Source organism: Prionailurus viverrinus, chromosome D3 (assembly GCF_022837055.1).
Source record: "Prionailurus viverrinus isolate Anna chromosome D3, UM_Priviv_1.0, whole genome shotgun sequence".
Taxonomy (NCBI): Eukaryota; Metazoa; Chordata; class Mammalia; order Carnivora; family Felidae; genus Prionailurus; species Prionailurus viverrinus.
This window is the reverse complement of record NC_062572.1, coordinates 54,440,429-54,464,205: the sequence shown is the minus strand read 5'-3', so window position 1 is coordinate 54,464,205 and position 23,777 is coordinate 54,440,429. Positions and strand designations below refer to the sequence as shown.

At 37.4% G+C, this 23,777-nt stretch overlaps 2 protein-coding genes across 4 annotated transcripts in view; one reads left to right on the top strand and one right to left on the bottom strand.

The window, feature by feature from the left end:
• The window catches only part of DSC1 (desmocollin 1), a 357,277-nt gene that overhangs the window by 76,910 nt on the left and 256,590 nt on the right, over positions 1 to 23,777 (top strand). The gene's annotated exons all lie outside the window — the stretch shown is intronic.
• The window catches only part of DSG4 (desmoglein 4), a 30,193-nt gene continuing 8,224 nt past the window's right edge, over positions 1,809 to 23,777 (bottom strand). Inside the window, 9 exon segments of the mRNA XM_047828178.1 lie at positions 1,809 to 2,576; positions 4,954 to 5,162; positions 6,525 to 6,588; positions 6,741 to 6,880; positions 9,692 to 9,997; positions 13,503 to 13,721; positions 15,593 to 15,732; positions 16,947 to 17,218; positions 23,384 to 23,569. Coding sequence (XP_047684134.1) covers positions 1,809 to 2,576; positions 4,954 to 5,162; positions 6,525 to 6,588; positions 6,741 to 6,880; positions 9,692 to 9,997; positions 13,503 to 13,721; positions 15,593 to 15,732; positions 16,947 to 17,218; positions 23,384 to 23,569 — 2,304 coding nt within the window.

Sequence of the window (23,777 nt, the reverse complement as noted above, 5' to 3'; positions counted from 1 at the left end):
GCAGAATCTTGGTTGTGAATAACTACGGTAAAGCTATAACAACTGGTAACACACGTGATTTGGAAAAGATGAGAAAACATGTAAATAACCTTCTGGCATTATACTGTTCGAGCCATTCAGCATTTAAACTTCACAAAACCCATTTTTTTTTTTTGAGAGATAGTTTTTCTTCCAAGTAGGAAATAGCAAAGACCCTGCAACAGACCAAACTAGATCCTCTCCGTGTCTGATGAAGTTATAACATTGAAACACTGGCCAGAGTGCCCAAGCAATGGCCTCAAGGTTGTGTACCACAACTAGCACGTTGTGGTCATTTTACCTCTCTAGTTCTAGATTCCCCTTCTGTCAAATAAGAGAATTGGGCAAGAGGTTATGTGTGATGCTCCAAATTCTACAGTAGTTTTAGTTACAAAGGAACAAATCAAGAAGCAATGCGGTTATTTCCTTCCAAAAAGAATAAGCCCTGACAATAAGTTTATTTCATTTACAATGTCTTACTGGTCATATTATAGTTACCACTATACAGTTTACATATTTTACAGAATTAAATAAAACTATCTTGCTAGAACCTCTCTTTCACAAGCCCACTTTATACCTACAAGGAGTAGCAATCTGTGCAAGTGTTTCCATTTCATTCATTCAGCAGAAGCAGCAATGTTAAAAAGAGAAACACAACTTGGTAGTGGACTTAAATATTTTGTTACTTATTCTTGGTAGGAACCCAAAGCTGTATCCCCAGGGTTTTAAGTCTAGAAATGAGTTAGAAGTTCTATGAAGTGAGAAATCATGTTTGTCTTCTTCCCCTATATATTCACGGAGACAAGACCAACACTCCACACATAATAGCTTCTAAGTAAATATTGTTGAATACGTGCATGACTACAGAGGTGCTTTGGAGACTATCTGATTGCCAAATGAAAGCTCTATGACTCAGGTCACTGAAACCAAGTAAACCATGTTTCATATGGTTTTCTGACATAATTAGCAAGAATAGAGAAAACATTCCCCTTAAGAAGGAAATACTCTAATACTTTCCCTAAGAACTGTTTATACTCCATCATTGTCATAATTCTTTTGACTATCATAAATTATTTTACAGTTACTGATATAAATCAATAAAGTGCGATACACATTCATCCATATTGATTTATGTATATATGCATATCTATCTATCTGTATATATATAATTCTTTTTTCGGTGAACCATTTTCAGTGGTGCATTCAGCTGGCAAACACTTTCCCTGTATTATATTAACCATGCCCTAAATATTGCATATCTTGAGAAACCGAACAAATGACTTCAGATGTCTAATGATAGATGCTCTATTTTTCTCTTAAATCTTCTTTCAGAAATGTATACTTCATTCACTTTTTCAATTAAAAATTTTTAATAGAAATATTTCTCTAAAGGTATTTGCCTGGCAAATGCAGGCAAGATTTCTTTTGCAAACTCTAAGAACAAGAGCATCCTGGTTTACATGACCAGTCCTATGGGGCTGAAGACCTCTAAGATTCACCTTATGAGTTATGTGCTATTTATTAGACGGTATCGAAGGATATAAAACATTTTCTTTAAGTTTTTTGGCACATTATTTAAAACCAGAAAGAATTACAAAAGGCTTATCTAAAGTGCTTAGCCATATTCTCCCCCCGCCCCAAAGATATATTCAAAGAGTGGCATTGATCTTAGAATGTTCAAATATTTGTCGGCTGCTAAAATGTTAAATATAGTACATTATACATCTTTGATGGATATGTTGGTGATCACTAGGTGCAAGGTGTCCATATAGAATACTGACCAAAAGCACTTACTGTTGGGAGTAATGTATGTTACTATATCGTGTTACTCTGTGTCGAGATGTCATTGGAGATGTGGAGCCAGTGGTTTGACTTACGTGAATGTTGGGACTCATCATTTGTGTCACTTGAATTTCTGGCCCTACCAAAATACTACCACTCATTACAGGCCCCATACAGCCATCAGTCATGCTACCGTTGCTCGTGTCAGGCATACCAGGACTAGACAGCACTCTCTCGGCATAGATTACATTGTGCGTGTTGGCTAACTCAGCAGGTATGCAGATATTCCCTTGAACATCATAGACAGGTGCCATTACTGTTTCGGTCACTACAACATTGGGTGCAAGCTGAGGATCGAAAACAATTGTTGTGGGTTGCACACATGGGTCAGCTGTTGTATAAGTCTCTGTCACTACGATATCCCCGTGGATCATGGGTTCCGGTATTGCCATTTCTGCCTGGAATTCAGCTTCTGAGAGGGTCATTCCTGAAGATTCGTTAACAAAATAATTAGGCCCCAGCAAAGGCAGGTCAGTACTGATAGGTATACAGGCCTGCTGTGAAGGAAATGGTTCAATTTCTGTGTCTAAGCAGATTTCAGCCAGAGTCCTAAATTTTGGGTCTAAAGTTTCCATGTAGCTTTCATCTAAATCATCCACAATCCAACTGCAACAACCAATGGAGCCAACAGGAGACCCTACTCCCTCGTGGTCATAAATGAGCAAGCAGTCGTTTGCAGGCCGACATTCATCCTCATCTGCATAAGCATAGGCTTTCTAAAATTAGAGGAAAAACAGGAAGTTAAAAGTTACTTTTCCTTTAAAATAACCAAAGAATAACAACAGTGCTTTAGAGATGTCTGATCTGAGAAGATTATAATGGAATGAACTGAAAAAAACACTGACGATTTTTCGCTTTATTTCTAAATAATTGGAATTTTTAAAGGAGATCAGAGGGCACTAATGGTGTATAGAATCTGAATCAATGTGAACTGCTCTTATTTGAAAGCTAACATTAATAGTTTCTGCATTTTATTCAGATTTTGGCAATCTGAGTTTGTCAGACAATGTTTTAACTTTTTGGATTTATAGTCTTTTTTTTCTGAGGGATCTAGAAATAACAAAATATATTTTGTTATGTTCAACATGTTATTTATTTAAGGAGAGAGATATTTGATCAACTTGGAATAAAAGCATGTATAAAGATGTCAGTATCTTTAAGCTTCAGAGACTTATGTCCAAATGTTCAGTGGTTTTACATGACCGAAGCAAAGAGAGCCAAGATGTCTTTGGAGTTAGGTTAACAGGAAGAAGGCACTACAAGGTTATCTACTGTGATTTTCAAATTATTTTTAATGATGGACCCTTTCAATGTAATACTAGGTAGGAGCCCTGTATATAGAACTAATGAAAGGGAACTTCTCTGTGGGAAGACGATGAGGTGGCTGCTCTCCTCCAGCTGCTATGGCTCTTGTTGGGTTCCGTGAAATCCTACGGGGCCTGACATAATCTTATCCCCTCTCTGTTTCACAGATAAGGTAACTGAAAGCCCAGAGAGAGTGAATGGCATGCCCCAGACTCAAATAATCATAGAATGCTACCTCAAATCCAACTATCCTTTTTACCCTACATCGTGCTGCTTACCCTCTGGTCTATGTGAGACTCTAAATTCTACCATTAGAAATGGATGGTTTTAAGTCTTGAAAGCAATTATTCATGAGTTTGGTATTACCATAAACATGCCGCTTAATATTTTCAAGTGACACCTCGGTAAGAGGATCATCCCCCTTGCCCGGGGCACAAGTTGGCCGTGGGGGTGGAGGGTGGTGGTGTAAAACATGGCAGAAAAGAAACACTGTACGTTCTGCAGAGGAGGTTTTATCTTGTAGGGGGAGAGGCTGCATCTCACCACCTCTGAAACCTAGTGCCATTTTTTAAAAGTTTTTTGTTTGTTTTTGGGTTTTTTGTTTGTTTGTTTGTTTTGAGAGAGAGAGAGTGGGAGAGGGGCAGAGAGAGGGAAAGAATCCTAAGTAGACTCCTGCATTGTTAGTGCAGAGCGCGATGTGGGGCTCGAACTTACAAACCCTGAGATTTAATGTATCAGACACCAATTGTAATCAAAGGAAAAATTTTGAAAAATCAAAGGACACTAATGGTAAGGCTCTTTTAATGTTAGTGTGAATTTTATGAATGATTCATTAAATATAATTTCTATGACATTTCTATGACACATAATTTGTGCCTATTTGTTGGATGTACTTAGTGATATCTATCACTCATCTAAATAATCAATACTGTTCATGTGATGGTATTTGTAATCACCAATTTTAAGGAATAGCTTACATTTACAACAACATCCTTAACATTTTTTTTTTGTTGTTGTTAATAGCAGGTAATAACTCATGTATTACCATATATGGAATAAAACAGGCTAGTTGAAATATGAGATGAAATGGATTGCTGTTAAATGAAATAAACATACTAACTAGGGATTCACAGGGGATTTATTTACCCTTTGTGCCACCCTGTCAGGCCAACCCAATGCCTCTGGAGCTTTCTTCTTTGGAATGCTCAGACCCATGATCCCTTCTCTTAGTGAGGGACACGTATCCCTTGGGGATGGGGCACTGGATAGAGAATAGGAGACCGGGGTTCTAGGCCCTGATATATCACCAAGTCATGGTGATACTCTGTTTCTGAGTTATCATTCTCTTCCTTTCCCAGTCCTGGTTTTTAATTTATTTTTTTCTTCTTTCATTGGAGGTAACTGCAGGGTAGGAAGGACACCATAAAGAGAGGACATGCATACATTTTTTTTTTTTTCTTGATCAGGATCTTCCTGTTTTGCTGCTGCTATGGGAAACAAAGTGGTAAAAGCAAGAGACAGAAGACAGAAAAATGGGAAAAAATGAAGTAGGGAATAATGAGAGATGCTAGCCTTTTCCACGATAGTAAGATGGATGTATGTCAATTGAATATGAAATGCTTTGGCAAATTGGCTTTCTGTATTCTAAGGAGAAATGAAATACTTTTTATTCAGGATTGGAATAGAGTTGAGAATAACTGAATATATTTCAGAAGAACCTATTGCCATCATTGTTATCACTCAGTCTCAAGACTATTTTGTATAACCATGTGCAGGGGGATTGATTACCTCAGAGAAATAACTGTCCAGGAAAGCCATGTTCAGGCCCGTGTCTGCATATTCCCACTGGGTTCCTATTGTGGAACTCCTCCTCCGTCGAGCTCCTGCTGAACCTCCGGCCGCCATGCCAGCGGCCGTCACAAGGCCTGTGTTCAGTTCCACTCCTGACACACCCCCTTCAACCGTTCCTCCGCCCGCGTAGGTGTTAGTGTAGATTTCTGAAAGGACAGAGCATTCGTGGAACAGTGCTTGAGTGGTCCGCACTGTTCATCCACGTCAAACCCTGCTACCCACTGTCTGCTATGTTGCACCACCACACATGTGAGTAGGTCCTGGAAAGCAAGGCCAGGAGCTATTTGAAATCCGCCCAGTCTTAGTTCCCTCATAAAATAAAAGTCAGTAAGTAAATGGTACAGAGGGAGCCAGCTTTTGGAATTGGCCTCTGATTTGCACAAAAATATCCCCTAGACTCACAGGTATGGAGCCAGCCAAGGGGAGCAGGGCCTCTGCCTGTCTGCATCAGTCCTTCTGTCACTGCCTCTGGCAAGCTCCCTGGCCTGTGTGAGAGGGCTTGCACCCCCCTCAGGACCGCTCCACAGCAAGGCCAGCAGAAACTGAAACAGTCCTCACTCACCCTGGTGCTGGAGGGAGAGCTGGCTTTCACAGAAATGTTCAGCCACCTTAGACTCTGCATCAGAGTCTGGTTTGGGATACTGAGGAACCACTGCTGAGAAATCTCGTTTGTCCTAGAATTGGACGACCTCTCTACTTCATTCATTCATTGCCCACTAGCTGAGTATTTTACAGTATTCCTAGGTGTACATGGAACTGGTAAATTAGGAGAATGTTAAGTCTGGTGAGGCAAATGCATGGATTGCATTGGCAGATATACTGTTTTTTTAAAGGTACTTATACATGGAATTAATCAAATGCAAATGCATGGATTTAAGAAGAATTCTTCAGTGTATTATTAGAAGACCATATTTGCTGCTTTTTCTTTTCTCTTATTATTATTATTTTTGAACAGCTTTATTACAAATAACGGCGCCAGTAGCTGTCTGTGCAAGGCACTGTTCTAATGTATATTTTTAATGTATATATACATATTTTTATGTACATGTATATGTGTATATTTTGTGATATATATTATATAAGTTATTTATAGGTAACTTACATAATATATAGTAAGAATATTATATATCATACATAATATGTATATATGTCTGTGTATCGCTCTTTACAGGGACACCTTGAAGTAGGTGTTATCATAAACTAAGTCTCAAAGATAAGGAAATTGAGGCCCAGAGAGGTTAAGTGCCTGCCCAAGCACATAGCAGGGGATCAAACTCAAACACTCTGGTTCTAGAGTTTGCCTTTCAAATTGCTATGCCATACTCCACTGCCTGTAGTTTAAGAAAAGTAAAGCGATGACTTCAAACATGTTACTTGCCCTCTCATTATGCTATCATCTAAAAGTATTGGCAGATATACTGTTTTTTTAAAGGTACTTATACATGAAATTAATCAGGTTAAATAATTTTGCAAACTTTAACAAGAAACAGATTTTGGTGTCCACTGACCAGAAGAATCTATACGATCCTGGGTATTAGAGGCTGTCATTGGTACACATATATTTGACACATCCTGAAAAGAAAGAGAAACATTTTTAAAATAAATGCTTTATGTTAAACACATAACAAATGACATAGTTTTCTTCCTGTGTGTCGTACAATTATCAAGACATGCTCGCTTGCACTGAAACCCCACCCCGCTCTGGACCATGGCCATCCACTCACCCTGTCCTCCGGGCGGGCCCCTTCTATCCCCCAGGCCTGCATCACTCCATCTCCCCCCTCTGGCACGGGAGCAAACCTCGTCCCCAGGCCTTCGGGCTGTCTTCGTTTGCAGCAACACATGAGGAGCAGGAGGGGCGCCACTGCCCAAGAAAGTGGATAGAGACTTAACACATTGTTGCTCAATTTAGGAAGTCACTGAATATATCATTTTTTGAAACATGTGGAATTATATTTAGAACCAAAGGGATGAATACAAATATAAGAAAGCATCAGTTCTCCCTGAAGAGTTGAATATATAGATCCATGTTTATGAATACAAAACCACCAAATCACATAGACTTTTAGAGCTGGACTGAAGGGAATTTGGGATTATGTAATCGGAGTTCTCTACTGATAGATTAGAAAAATTAGGCCCTTTATACCCTCTATTCCAAGACTCCTAACTGGCTGCTGGCAGATCCAGGATTCTGATTCCTAGTCCCCCATGTGCACGCATGTGCATTTATATGTGCATATGCGTGCACATATAGTCATCTGTATATGTATATGTATTTGCAAGCCTGTGTACACATATGAATAAATATGTACTTATCTCCAAGAGCATGTGTATAAGTGCAGGTGCCTATATATATATATATATATATATATATATATATATATATCGACTATGTCTGTGGATATGTGTATGTGTATATGTGTATATATATATATATATATATACACATATACACATATATTTGCAAATCCATATAAAAACTGATATACACAAATCCGTGTAACCAAACATCATATATACACTATAAGTTAAATACATAATCAGTATATGTAATCAAAAGGATTGAATACAGGTTTCAGTTATAGGACCTAGAAATAGGACTCTTCCTCCACCCTTATATTTACACTTAAAACCAACCACATATCACCCACTAAATTTAATTGAGCTATTTACATTTATTTTAAGATCTTGTATACAAAATATAATGGAAACTTTGCTTCAGTTCTACACTTTAATCCAGAAATTTACACATTTCTTAAGTTTTCTAAGATTCTAGAATACACTCAGTTTAGTTCTTTGGGTCTCCTCTAGTTGTTTTTTATACTTTTCAAATGCCCTAGTATAACATGCATTCCACTGAGTTAATTACAGATATGGAAGAAAAATGTCAAAGCTGCTAAGTCAGCGCTTTTTGCTGATTTCCCTGAAACAGTTAATCTCACTCAGAGCAAACATCAAAAGTCTTAAATGAAGGCCCTTTGAGAATATAAGTTTTGGGCAAGGACCTCTCCTCTCACTATCACACTGCATGCCCCCTCCAAAACACAGCCTGGGCTTCTTCACTGAGAACCGATGACTTTGTCCAAAAGGGTCTTCCCCTCCTATTCTACAATCAACTTAACAACTCTTGTGCTTTCTTAGCCTGATTAAGGAACAGTCGTGAAATTTTGAGTGCTAGTCCACTGGGAATGTGGCTAATTCTGGGTGTTTATCCCTGAACTACACATTAGCTTCATTAGAGGGCTTAAACATGCCACAACTTGGGTCTCATTTTGAGTATTCCTGCTTGAACATGATTAATTAAAAGACCTCCAATGATTCTAATGTGCAGCTAGGATTGAGAACCTCTAGCTTATTTTTTTTTAATGTTTATTTATTTTTGAGAGAGAGAGAGAGAGCGAGAGCGAGAGAGCATGAGCAGGGAGGGGCAGAGAGAAGGAGACATAGAATCTGAAGCAGGCTCCAGGCTCTGAGCTGTCAGCACAGAGTCCGATGTGGGGCTCGAACTCACAAACTGCGACATCATGCTCTGAGCAAAAGTCAGATACTTAATTGACTAAGCCACCCAGGCACCCTGAGACCTGCTGGCTTAAAGGCAAACTGATACCTCGACTCATCTGCTCTTGTCACGTTCTGGGGAAATATCTCCAATATCATTATGATAATCACTCATGATCTTGGTATTATCTTACAAATTCATATTATTTTAAGAAATAAAGTTTGCCCAAAGTCATTTGTTATTTTTTCATTCCTCAGAATGATAATGTTTTAGTTTGTACTTACCTATTGAAACATGCTAATGTTTTAGTTTGAAGGATTTAGTCAAATTGGATTGTAGAATCCAATTTTTGATTTCCACAAAATCTGAAGTATTGGGGCGGGGAAGTAAAATGTGTTACTCCTCTGAGGGCCTACATGTTTTAAAACATGGTAGGGAGAGGAGGACACTTTTTGAAATGTTTGCATAGGGACTTCAACATCCCTGTGACCATGGTCCTACTTGCAGACACTCTTATCAAGAGTCCAGAGGCTAATTCTCTCTTCTAGGCTCTTCTCCCTGCTTCCTGTTATACCAGAATGAACAGGTCACCTGATCTCACACAGCCTCACTGGTTTCTCATTGCCTGTGGACTGAAGCCCAGAATGTTTGGCTTATCATGAACATTCCTGCAGACGGCTCCCAGCCTACATTTTAGCCTGTCAACTTCCTGAGTGTTCTATGCCCTACCACCCCTCTCCCTGTTTATGATTGGGTTATTCCTTTCAGATTTCCCCAGATACCATCCTCCTTCTAAGAAAACCTTTAGCTTTTAGGGCCTGGCTTGAAGCCACCTTCTCCATAAAGACTCCCAACCTTCCCACTTGGACTTGATTGCTTCTACCTCTCTGAATGCACTTTGCTGAATTTTTCATTTTAGGATTGACTCTATGTTTTGCTATATTATATTTAGGAATTTGCTTGTATTTTTTCATCTTTATGACCCTCACTGACTCTAACTGTAACTATTGAACAAGCACATGCCCTTATTAGCCCCATTGTTTACTTCCAAATTCCCACAAGAATTGCTATAGATACCAAAAAGAAATGGCCAAATGAACCTAGGCATCCCAGTGAGCCTGGTTACATTCTTATTTTGAAGAAGTGCTGAAAAGGGAGATCCAATCCAGTACTTACAAAGCAGTAGTAAGAGTCCCAGGGCAATCATGCCAATCCCTGTTGGTCCAAGACCAACATTTGAACCTTCAATTTGGTCTTCAGTGATGGTCCCATCTATATCACTGGTAACCGAGCTGCCATCCCCTGTGTTGATGCCTGTGGTACTAGAGTACAAACATATGTGGTTGTAGTCACAATCACAGGCCTCTAACTCCACAATCTGTGGCAATTCACATGCTCTGTTAAAGCTGTCCTTCACGATGATTGGGATTTGGTAAACTGTGGCGTATAAAAGCTGCTCAGCCGTCAGGATTGCAGAAGTAGCTGAAAAGAAAGAGAGGAAAAAGAAAATAAATTGGAATTCCTTGGAATAATGCTTCCTAATACCCAAGACTAACCCAGGGCCTGAGTTTTTCATACTCTCTTAGTCACATGGCATCCTATACTTAATTTTTAAACATTTATAATGAATTGTTCAATACTTTTTGCTGCTTAATTCTTTCTTTTTTTTTTTAAGTTTATTTTGAGAGAGAGAGAGAGGGAAAAGCAGAGAGGGAGGGATAGAGAGAATTCCAAGCAGGCTCCACACTGTCAGCAGAGAACCAGGCACGGGGGCTCAACACTACGACCGTGAGATCATGACCCGAGCCAAAGTCAAGAGTTGGACACTTAACTGACTGAGCCACCCAGGCATCCCTGAATTGTTATTTCTATGAAGCAGGCTGGGATCCTGTTGCTTATTTCCAAAACAACAATATTTGTCATATTATGTGTACTCAATAAATATTTGTCCAGTGAATGAAGAATATTGAGTTGAAAGGAAATATTGGAAGTGTTCTATTTAGGATCACAGTTTGCAAATACCCTCCTGAAGACTATTGTTTATCTTATTCAAAATCGCTGTCCTATCATTTAAATTTAAATTATTCCAATAACTATTTTCCTAATTCTTTGTTACCATTGCCTATCAATTTGTATAGAAACTATTGTTTAAAACATAGGTTGAAATTTATTTATCAACCCAAGGAGGGCTTAGAGATGATTAAGTGTACACCTAAATCATGAATATTAATTGATTAATCCATAACATGCAATAATTATAGGTATTATTATTTATTAATTTCATTTAGCTATATGATAAGCCAGCTATGTCTACCAAAATATAGCCTATGCACAAAGAGTTGAATGAGGTGATGCCATAGCACATTAAGTGAAAGTTTATTCCTTTCTTTAACACCAACATTGAAACAGGACTCTAGGAATATTCTCTCCAATGTGATTATATTTTTTACTGGCAAATCTATTATATAATTTGAATACCTTTACAAACCTCCACATAGAACCTTTTTTTTCTTATATTTTTACTCATAATATGTAGGATCTTAATGAGGAAAAAGTGGTTAGTACTTGTTATTTACCAATGGGATATTGGACTTCATAGGAAGGGTGAATTCAAAGTTGTCTTGATTTTTGTTTCTTTTTTTTTTAAACTTTATTTTTATTTTTTAAAATTTACATCCAAATTAGTTAGCTTATAATGAAGCAATGATTTTAGGAGTAGATTCCTTAGTGCCCCTTACCCATTTAGCCCATCCCCCCTCCCGCCATGCTCCAGTAACCCTCAGTTTGTTCTCCATATTTATGAGTCTCTTCTGTTTTGTCCCCCTCCCTATTTTTATATTATTTTTATTTCCCTTCCCTTATGCTCATCTGTTTTGTCTCTTAAAGTCCTCATATGAATGAAATCATATGATTTCTGTCTTTCTCTGACTATTTCACTTAGCATAATACCCTCCAGTTCCATCCACATAGTTGCAAATGGCAAGATTTCATTCTTTTTGATTGCCCAGTAATACTCCATTGTATATATATATATATATATATATATATATATATATATACCACATCTTCTTTATCCATTCATCCATCAATGGACATTTGGGCTTGCCCTACTTTGGCTATTGTTGATAGTGCTGCCATAAACACGGGGGTGCATGTGTTCCTTCGAAACAGCATACCTGTATCCCTTGGATAAATGCCTAGTAGTGCAGTTGCTGGGTCACAGGGTAGTTCTATTTTTAGTTTTTTTGAGGAAACTCCATACCGTTTTCCAGAGTGGCTGCACCAGCTTGCATTCCCACCAACAATGCAAAAGAGATCCTCTTTCTCCACATCCTCGCCAAAAGTCTTGATTTTTAATGGGGTTACTTTAATGTGCTTAACTTTTTAAAATATTGAAATGATTTTGTGGAAAAGAGTCAAAAGGTTTTATTATGAAAACAAGTTGCCTAATTTCCTCTTTTGACTAAGTGCTTAATGGTGGTCTGTTTTCTGGCATCATTTTAGGGTTTCTCCATTCTACGAATGGAAAAGCTTAGTGGCCTCGGGAGATGGGAAGTGTTTCCTCTCTGAGGACTGACCCCTCTAAAAATCTTTAACTGTTGCCTCAAATGAATATGAGATTAGGGAGCTATTGTAGCCCAAATGAGGTCCTCTTAATAGCATTTCATTTCTATGTATATTTAACATCTTAGGGAAATAGAACCTAAGGTATGTAAAACGTTATCTTCTCTGAAATTTACTTTCATTTTATTTTTATTTTTATTTTTTTTTAAATTTTTTTTTTCAACGTTTATTTATTTTTGGGACAGAGAGAGACAGAGCATGAACGGGGGAGGGGCAGAGAGAGAGGGAGACACAGAACCGGAAACAGGCTCCAGGCTCTGAGCCATCAGCCCAGAGCCTGACGCGGGGCTCGAACTCCGGGACCGCGAGATCGTGACCTGGCTGAAGTCGGACGCTTAACCGACTGCGCCACCCAGGCGCCCCTACTTTCATTTTAAAAATCAATTTCAGGCATTTATTTTTACATAGGAACAGTTAGCAAAAACATACATATTACTTGGGTATCTTTACTCTTTAAGTACTTTGGTGTATGTATTTCCTTGTATCTAAATTCTCACATAATTCTTTTTTTTAATTTGCAAATTTTTTATTTTTTTAAGTTTTGTCTTTTTAAAAAAATTGTTTTTGATGCTTATTTTTGAGACAGAGAGAGACAGAGGATGAGTGGGGAAGGGGCAGAGAGAGAGACACGCACACCAGAATCTGAAGCAGGCTCCAGGCTCTGAGCTGTCAGCACGGAGCCCAATCCGTGCTGAGCTCAAAAACCGTGAGATCATGACCTGAGCTGAAGTCAGACACTTAACCAACTGAGCCACCCAGGCGTCCCAATTCTCCCATAATTCTAATTTTAATTCCGTGTGTACTACACCTTAATAATATATATGTACTACTGTTTGCTTAACGATTCTTCTCATATTGAGCAATTCGGATTTAAATTTTACCTTTACAAAGAGTCTGAGCTCATCATTATTTCTAAAAAAAAATTCATTGAACTTATGTGCATTGATCTTATGATATTAGAAAATATGTAATTGTATCTATGGGATACTTGAGTTGCAGAAACTTTTAAGTGATTTGCCTGAAATAATTTAGAGTAGGGAATTACGACATATGGTGAGTTAGTGAAGGACTCTATTTCAAACTGTTCAAATATTGGTTTAGCACACCATATAAAATGGCAAATAAACTGATATTTACATACTAATATTTGTAATTGCAGTATTGATAAAACATGTTTACTTTTATTTCAGTTTAAAATTTTTCCAAATATCCTAAGTGTGAATATGAAAGATTTTCTCATTTAATATTAATATGGCAAGAATCTTAGAAACAGAGATAGAAAGTATTACATAACTTGCCTAATTATTTGGTAATTGTTTTTGCTTTTGGTCTTAAAGTTTGAGCAAGTTTGGATTCCACTTACCATTTATTGATCTGATATCCCATAAGTCAGCTGTCCCTGGTGGCTGATCAGCCACACAGAAGGTAAAGGGAGCCCCATAAGAATGATCATAAACAGAGATAAGGATCGATGGAGAGGCAATGCAGATGTATTTACTTTCAGCAAAAATGACTGGACAGTAATCATGAACATCAGGAACTTCGATACATATGGTTCCTGTTGCTGTTTTCCCAGAGCCATCTGAAATAGCAAAGCATCATGAGTATTGGGGTAAATGGTGTCAGGGAGAAAATCCTTTCTTATATTCTATGATGATGCCACAACATAGAGGAATAGCATGAATGACTCCTGAAGTGGTGCATGATGGGTTCCTGCTTACTTCAATGACCTGAAGCCACTCTTGTCTTTGCTCACTACCTTCCCGCCACACGGTTTCTTTTTAATTCTTGAAACAAATTTCTTCCTAACCCAGGACTCTTGTGCATTCTATTCATTCTTCCCAAAATGTTTTTCACCTCCATTTCATTCAGCCAACTCCTACACATCCCAAGATGCAAAATTAAATGTCCTTCAAAACAGGCTTACAGTTTCTAGTCTTATGCTGTCCCCATAAACAAGACTCCCAGTCCAGTCTAGAGCCTTCCATTCAGGATGCTGATTGATTTCTGTATTTGTAGGAAAATAACCACAATTGAAATTAAAGAATTGTCTGTATGCTTTTTCTTTCTGTTTCACTATTTATTTTAATTCCATCCATTGGATGCTATTTCTCTCTGAAATGGCACTTCTGAAAACAAATATAAATCTATGAGCTTTTTTCCCCTCACCCATTCAAAACAAATTTTGGGTCAATATAGTTTATTAGAAGGGCAGAAGAGCAAGAAATTTGAATCTGGACTTTTAGTTCACTTTTCCATCTGGATGGCTTGTGCCTATGCAGATACTCTGCTTAGGCAAGTAAACAATAGCCCTTGTTTTAGCTTTCTGTTGATACATTTTGATAGTTTTTTTCTCCCTCTTTATCACTTGATGACTAATTTTTATTCTAGTTATCGAAGATATTCACATATGACCAACATGCAAAGATAGGCTGTAATCAACATGGTTAGAGTCCTTTTAAGGAAGTGGCTTTCTAGCATGCTGATAACAAATAAGACTATAATATTTCTATAACTGACGCAGGTGTTAGAAGTGACACAGAATGAAGACCAGAATGTACGGACTATAATGACTTGGGGATTATCACGGTTTCTTTTAAAATCTTTTACTGCCCATTTATCTTTTTCTTTGGCTACTGTAGAGCTCAGACATAAACAATGCAAACCTACAGTATCTATCTTCTATTAGGTGTATATCTAGAACACCTATTTTCTCTCTTCTTTTCTAGTTACTGACCTTTTTCTGTTTTGTTCTGTAGTAGCTGGTTTCCTAGGCACCGTTCAAAGAATGATTAACTGTTGGTAAATAAATAAACTCCTGTTGCTATCACCAAAAAGGAATGCTTAATAGCTTTTCCCGTGAGAAGCAGCTCAGTTACAAGTTAGTTCAGTGCATCTGCTCTTATGACTTTTAATTTGGCTCTTCTATTTGGAATAATCTTGTGCTTTAACATCTTACTTTGGACATGTCTACTCAAGCAGCACTTACACAGGCCTCTCATTGTAGCTCAGTTTTAGTGGTTCTAAAATAACTATACTCTGGGACACTGACTTTCTCCTAGGTCATTCCCAAATGAACTTTGCATACACCTTGTAGTACTTCCTTTACGTAAACATTCCTAACATACTCTGAAAGTTGGATGAAGCGTCTCAAGAAATGAGGCCAGAAGCAGAAATTGAATTTTATTTATAGACTTAAACTTTTATGCTTTATGCTGTAAGCCACATACTGTTCTTTTTTGGAAGCAGGTAAAATAAATTATGCTTAAATGTAAATAATGGTATGGGTGGACTGAATTCAGTTCTTGACCTAAGGTATTTAGAACTCTCCGTAAGTCTTGCAGACACACTAAATATGTTATTTGAGTCAATCTAGTATAAATATTAGAATTACATTTATATTTAATGGAATAATAGTAATTTTATTGAAATACTGAAAATAAATTTTCTTACCATCTACAGCCAGGATCTCTGCTGTGTATATCCCATTGGTAATATATTTTGACTTCTTATCAAATTCCCTAGACAATTGTAGCTCACCAGTCCTTGAATCTACTTTTAACCAGCTGCCTGCATCATGTCCTATGATATACCTGTTTTTAAATAAATAAGTTCATCATTTGCTTATGTGAAAGTTAATGATTTTAAGTCACATGCAATGCATTAAACTTAAATATAGTGTTTGTATGTTTTACAGTGATAATTGCCTTGGTTTATAAAATGTATATATATCAATAAAATTTTAGTGTTGAACATATTAATACACAGGTCCACAACAGAGTTTTAAAATTTCATAATTCTTACTCTTCTAGCTCTTAATATAATTGTTAGTAAAATGTATGAGTCTCTTTCAGGTTTGTTTATTGTAGCAATATCTACTGAGGGAATATACTTTATTCATTTTTACATGTGGTGCCCTTCGTTTTTCCTAGATTTTAAGGTGTATTAGTTTTAGGGTACCTTGCTGTTGGCCTGTTATGGGTTTTAGTATTATATAAATAATATAATATAATAATATAATGTATTCAAAATGCTCGACCTTATTGAAAGAAGATCTGGCCTCTGTACCAGGTACAATTTCAAGTGTCCAAGGCACTTATTTGACACATCCCTTTTCTCTATCCCATACTGATAGACTTCATAATTTTTGTTGTCTATCTATTTGTTAACCTATTAAGTAATCAAATTGTTAATATCAAAGTAATTTACAAATCAATAGACTGTTGACTCCAAAAATATTAGGAGGAGGAAAGAAGAGAGACAAGGAAGGAGAATACACTTACATATTTCACTAGTCATTTTCCAGAATATCTTGTATAGATCTAATTCATGTATAATCTGTGTACCTAGTGCCTCTAATGCCTACCTTTCTACTTCTCCAGTTCTGAGTTTATACTCATCAAATTTCTGAAACACCTGTGTTTTAGTTTCTATTTTCTTTTTTCTTCGTCTTAAGCTGGTGGTTGAAATTAGTCCCAGAGTCATTAGATAACAGGTTTTAAGGAAACAAGCAGTGACTCATCTTTTATGAGGTCTTATAGTTTACAATATGGCTTACTCAGCCTGGGGCCAGGGTGGTAACAACTAGCCACAAAAAGATCAGAGAGACTCAGGGAGTCAGAATCTCCTAGTAGTTCTTTGACCTTATAGTTGCTCCCTGTACACAATTACCATTCTAACCTTTTGGAGTCCATATTGCAAAACTCAAGACGTATTTCAACCCACATACACTAGTACATTCTATATGAACTAACACTGGACAAAACCACATTTTATCACTTTGATATGAGCACAGTATTTGTGGTACCTGACATTTGTTGCAGGATTCCCCGTGTCCATATCTATAGCTGTATATGTGCCAAGCACATAATTCAATAAGGAATTTCCTTTTATTCCTTCTCGAATACTGAAGGTCATGGAATTCGGATGAAATGTGGGTCCTTCTCTCACATTAACAACCTGAATTCTCACAGGGGTTGAGTGCATTCGGAATTGAGAAGCAACTGAGTGGTGAAATTCAGCTTGGTTTTTAACTCCAATACTAAGATGAATATTAGGCATTTGTTCATAATCCAGCATCTGAAATGATAGAAAGTAAAAAACTCTGAAAAGACAAAAGAGCTCTCTTTTGGTAGAATAAGTAGCCATGATAAGAAAGCAACATGCTAGAGTGAATTCCAGGAGTTATGTTATTCAGATTTTGAATTGATAAAATGTTATTAATTACTGCATTAGACACTTCAGACATGTTATTCCCTTTATCTATTGGCATAAGCAGGTATATAGGTCATTTATACCTACACAGGTCATTTGGGCCTGTGACTTAGGTTGGACTCAGACTTCTTATATAAAAACCCTGAAGTCAAAAATGATTTCTTTCCAAATGAGAAAAATGAAAAATAAACTTAGAATGAAATAAAACAATGTTCACAACTGGTGAATGAATAAATAGGACCCAGGTTTTCTTTGTAGAATTCACATCTAAGAAGCTCTTGAAATCAGCAGAATAAGGGAGCTTTATTAGTATAGTTGAACATGTAATTTAAAAAAAAATGAGGCAAACAACTTCTAAAGGAGAATTCATGATTATTATATGCAGCCCTAAACTATAATTTAATTGTGCTGGGTCTGGTGGACAAGAAGATTTCTTCACAGGGCACATTCAAATAAGCAAATAGCTTTCCCAGAGAAAAGTCACCTTTAAAATGGGTTGTTTGAATAAAAGGTGAACGGAATCTTTTGATCCCGAATGATTGATGTGGTGACATGAAAAGTCACCACCAACAATTCAGCATAAAGCCGATTGTGAATTGTGTACTAAAAAAATGGATTTTCAGTTGGAAGAGTTCCCTCTTATACAACAAGTGAAAAAGCAGTTGTGAAAAAGGGAGTCCTGGACAAAGATTGTTTAGAAGTGTTCCGGAAGATAACGTAGCATCCCTTATATCACATTTGCCAACAACAGTAGTTGACATAACAATGCCATCAATAAGACCCTGAGGTAAATCTCTGCTTCTCAAGGAAATTCTATGACATCATAAATATTTTCTCAGTAAATTTTAGTTAATTTCTTCACAAGAGCTAATAAGATGGAAATAGTCACAGGAATTCAGTTAGGTCCTTATTTGGGACTGGCTCACTATGATTTACTTACATTTCAGCTCAAATCCTTCAGTTTTGGGATTTTGAGTCTTCTGTACATCTGTCCCCTCCCTGGTCCACACAATGCCTAGCACAGAGCTGACTATGAATGGTGTTCTCAAAAATAGATTTTCAACCAGAAGAGACCTGTCTTCTACAACTCAGTTTTTATTTTCTAGAATTCCACACTGTCTTTAAACAAATGAAAAATCTGAATTCTTTTTTTCAGGTAGAGAAATCTCTTGGAGTTTTTGGTGCATACACACGTATGCGCTCTTTGTTAGAATAGTTCTTTCTCTTTTGAATAGAGGGTGGGGGAGAATATTAATATGTGTATAATGTGTCAATTACAGATGTTCACAGAATATGGTGTAAGGAAATTGGTTGGGGGGCTAATCTTCCCTCCAGTAAGGAAGATAAAAAGCAGAGGAAAGACAGAAAGCCTCTCTAATATTCTTTGCAAATGGGATCTTTTATCAAGAGTTTTGCGATTGTGCAGAGGTCAGGGTTGTGCAAAAAGCAATAAAAACAACTACGAGTCTCTGCTTGGAATTAGAAGAGAGAGGCTGGAACGAATCAAGTTTCTGTGGTTGAAGACCTGACTGAAGAATACTCATAAAGGATATGCTGATATGTGTTAAAAGGGTGGAGCTAGTCTTAGAGAGTCTACAGGGGGCTCAGGAAGGGCTCAGAATGAAGATGATCCATCCAGAAATAGATTTGGCTTCTGGCAGATTTTTTTGCTATTTAAAAAAAATTTTAAATTTTTAAAATTTAAAATTTTTAAATCCTTATTTATTTTTGACAGAGAGAGAGACAGAGCATGAGTTGGGGAGGGGCAGAGAGAGGGAGACACAGAATCCGAAGCAAGCTCCAGGCTCCGAGCTGTCAACACAGAGTCCGATGCGGCTCGAACTCACGGACCATGAGGTCATGACCTGAGCCGAAGTTGGACGCTCAACCGACTGAGCCACCCAGGCGCCTCAAAGAAGTTAAGCTGTTAGAGTCTCCCATGCCATTTTGTATGTTTGGTTTTGGTTTTGGTTTAGGTCAACATGACCCTGCTATTTCTCAGAGGGGATGCTGGTTCATTTTAGAATTAAGTATGGAAAAAGGTAGATCAGCAGTGTGTATACAAAACAGGCAGTTTTTCCATGGCAATTCCCCATGAGGGAATTGTTAAATATCTGTCAGGGTGTGTATGTTCTCCTGCAGGGCACATGCAGTTGGGAAGGGGCACAGAGGTGAACAGAGGGAGATGTCTGAAGGTACTAGTTCTTGCTTCAAACTTGTTTGACTGGCCCCGGATTACACGGGGAGGCACGGAGGGGGCAGTTAAGTATGACTTTGGAATCAGAGAGCTCTGGTTGGATCTTGTCTTTGTCATTTGCCACCTGGCTGAACTTAAGGCAAGTTAGTTTTCCTCTTTTGATTTTGTTTCCACTTTCTATAAAAAAAGAATCAAAATATTTTTCTCCCAGAGTTGTGACGGTTTTAAAACCTCTGTATACATAGTATGACTGACTAGCTGGTGTTTAGTGACTGCTTAATAAACATTAGTTAAAATTATTATAAAAATAGAGAAGCAATATTTCTTTGTTAGAATTCCAATTGTAATATTTTGCTTGTCTTCTTAGTGTTGAAGTGAATGTGTATACACACACACATATTATTTGTTAGTATTTCTGTATACATGTACTGATAAATAGTGAAAAGAAGTTATTATTGACAAGAGAGATTTTTTTTACCTTCTTAAAGATTTTCTCTTGTTAAACTACAAGTTCCTTGAGAACAAGGACCATGTCTTAGTCACCTTCATATCTCTAGCACATAGCAGTTCTCAATCCTTAGACTAAGAAAAGGGTTATAGAAAGCTCAGTCAAAAGCCCATGACTAAGAGGCCAGTTTCCATGAGGTTAAATAGCAGCTTGAGTGAAAATGGAGAGGGTACAGGACATTAGTGACCTTGTTCCAAATGCCAAATTCTGGAACTCGACACATATGTTCTCTAAATACATAGTTGTGGCTAAGTCCTGAAATACATACTGAGGCTTTAAATATCATTTTAATTAGCCTTTCCATATTATTTTGATGTTTTTAAACATACTTTTCCTGCTTTCTTTTTTTAAAATTATTTTTTAATGTTAATTTATTTTTGAGAGAGAGAGACAGAGTGGGAGCGGTGGGGAGGGGCAGAGATAGAGGCAGACACAGAATTTGAAGCAGGCTCCAGGTTCTGAGCTGTTAGCACGGAGCCCGACGGTGGGCTCAAACTCACAAACTGTGAGATCATGACCTAAGCTGAAGTCAGATGCTGAACCGACTGAGTCACCCAGGTGCCCTTCTGCTTTCTTTAATGGACTTGAGAAGTTATCATCCAGGAAAGAAAGATAGACACTGCATAACATCTAATACTGTCTTGACCAATTTTTCATGAACTTAAATTTCCCATAGTTGTGTGTGTGTGTGTGTGTGCGTGTGTGTGTGTGATGAACTGAGTATATTTAAGAAACCCAAAACCCTTTAGCTCTCACAGAAGACACATTACATAAGTAATAGTGCATTGCCTGCATTCTGAACATGTCTTCTTTTTCAGTTTTATAATTTTTTAGAAATTAAAGGGGCGCCTGGGTGGCGCAGTCGGTTGGGCGTCCGACTTCAGCCAGGTCACGATCTCACGGTCCGTGAGTTCGAGCCCCGCGTCGGGCTCTGGGCTGATGGCTCAGAGCCTGGAGCCTGTTTCCGATTCTGTGTCTCCCTCTCTCTCTGCCCCTCCCCCGTTCATGCTCTGTCTCTCTCTGTCCCAAAAATAAATAAACGTTGAAAAAAAAAATTAAAAAATTTAATTTTTTAGAAATTATGAATTTTACAGTCAAGCTTGGTGACTCGCATTTGGGTGAGAGCCTCACCATCCTCAATTTTTTGTGAGTTTCTACTATCTTCTGAACTCTGGGCCGGATGCTAGGAATGGAAAGGTATTTAGATCAAGTTGTTTATATGCAAAGCTCTTACTATGTCTTTTATTAGTTTCAGACAGACCAAAAGCAAAGAACAGTGACATGCTATAAGATAAGAAGCTAAGTCAATGATTAAGATGGTAAGAAGATGGGTAAGAATTATCTGACATGTCTAGATCTTGATTTTTAACTGAGATGCAAGGTTGAACAAATTCTATCCCTGAAAACAAACGTGACTAATATTCAGAATTTGATAAGATGGTAAGTGACCTTTTGTCTCTCTTTTCCTTATCTATGTTAATTTGGCAATGGCTGTTTTTCTTGTTCCTTCATTTCCATTTTTACTGCTATTGTCTTAAATCAGGTTATTACCTTAGGACTCAATTAATATAATAATTATTTTCTTAATTTTATTCTTTCCAGAGTTGAGCTCATAGTGTGACTGCTATTGAAAAAAAATCCCAAAACTTTTCTTGGCCTATAAGTAGGGATTAATAAAGATTTTTGGTTAAGAGCAGAGAGTAAATAGTTTAGGCTTTGGAGGTCATATACAGTTTTTGTCTTAAACATTCAGCTCAGCCATTGGAGTGTGGAAACAGTCATAGAAAATAGTGAATGAATGAATGAGTGTGGTTGTTTTTTAATAACATTTTATGTGCAAAAAGCGACTATAGCCCATGGGCTATAGTCTGCTGACCTATGGCCTCAAGCAATGTTTCTCAAACAGGAAAACTCTGGTATATTCTTCGAGTCCTTGTGTTCTCTTAAGAAATTTTGAAATTTTGTGGGTTCATTTGAATGACAATCTTAGAAAGTATACATAGACATTTTCCATAATTTTGATTACAACCTCATAAATTAATACACTGCATGATTTCAGCGCTAGTGTTTTGTGGTAAAGTAGGAATACTTCAGTTGCTCTAGAAAATTGCAAACAGAACAGAAGGACTGTATAGAGAAATGATATGTTTGCATTAGAGGGAGGCTAAATGGCTTCCTGATATACGGCAAATGGAATAAGGAAAACTAGTAACAGAATGAAATAATTACAGGTCACTATGTACCAAATTAAATGTGTGCATATGTCTATCAGTATATACTTTCATAACTATGAGTTCTGTTTATGTTGTTTGTACTGATTTTGCTGAAGGAAAAAATTAAGTTCCCCGATCACATCAATGTTAATTTAAATCTTATTGGTTTGTAGTTTTAGTTGTGTCTTATTTGTAGTTTTAGATTTTATTGCTGTCCATAAGACAGATTAGATTTATTGCTCCATAAATCATAAAGTAGTTTAAGAAAAATTAATCGGTAGGAAAAAGTCAAGCCCTACATTCCAGTATTCAAGGTTCTCAGCAGACCCAACTCTAAGCATCATCTTCGCTCTTGCATCTCATTGTTTCCCTCATGAACATCTGATACAGCCCCCCAAATTGCTCGTGGTGTCCTGAGCATGCTTTCCTTTTCCTCCCCTCAACTTGTTTGCTCATTTCAGCTCCACATTAGCAATCTCAGTTGTAAGGTCTTGCTTACACCGTCTTCTCTGCATGAAACCTTTTCAGACAAACCCAACTCAGAAAGACCTCACCTCTTAGAAATTATTTCATGTTTCACCCTTTCGGCCATTAATTACGTTTAACATTATAACATCTGTACAAGCACTTCTTTGTTTTTAACTCGTCTTATTATCTAATTCAGGAGTACATGCCTTGTTTTCTTAACTAGATATTGGGCACTGTGAGAACAAAACAGCCTCCTTAATTCTTACTTCTCTTGGTAACAAACAGCGTGTTGCTGAGCTGGAAGGCTCAGACCGATATAGTGAGCTAACTTAGGGCACTAGTCATGCAAGTAGTATTCAAGGTTATAGAATGTTTTTTTGGTAGCAAGATTCTGTCTGGAAGAGGAAATTAAAACTTCTTTAGAAGAAAATACTGCAGGGGCGCCTGGGTGGCTCAGTTAGTTAACATCTGACTCTCGATCTGATCTCACGATTGGTGGGATCAGACCCCTTGTGGAGTTCATGCTGGCAGCATGAAGCCTGCTTGGGATTCTCTGTCTCCTGTGTCTCTCTGCTCCACCCCACCTCAAAATAACTAAATAAACTTTAAAAAAAGAAGAAAATACTGCAGGTCCCAAACTGTACCTTGACGACTTTCAAAATGCCCTCATTGGTTCGTGGGTCTGTTTGAATATCGAACCAATTCCCATCATTTCCGGAGAGAATTAAATATTTTGCCAGCCAATTATCGGTGCCTTCTTCATCAAGATCAATTGCTTGTAATCGTATGAGCTCCGAATTTAGACAATTCTCTTCAATACTTGCTGAGTACTGAAAAGACATGGATCAAGTTTATAATCAATAAAGTTTCAAAGGAGGAAAGATATTTACTAATACATAATTACTAACAACAAACTACATCAATAATTTTTGCACCATTATTAAAGGCCACACATTTCAATTAGAAATATAAGAATAGGAATATAAGATAATAAAACTGATTTTCTTGTGCTGTGTGGGAAGTCAAGGTCAAACTGGC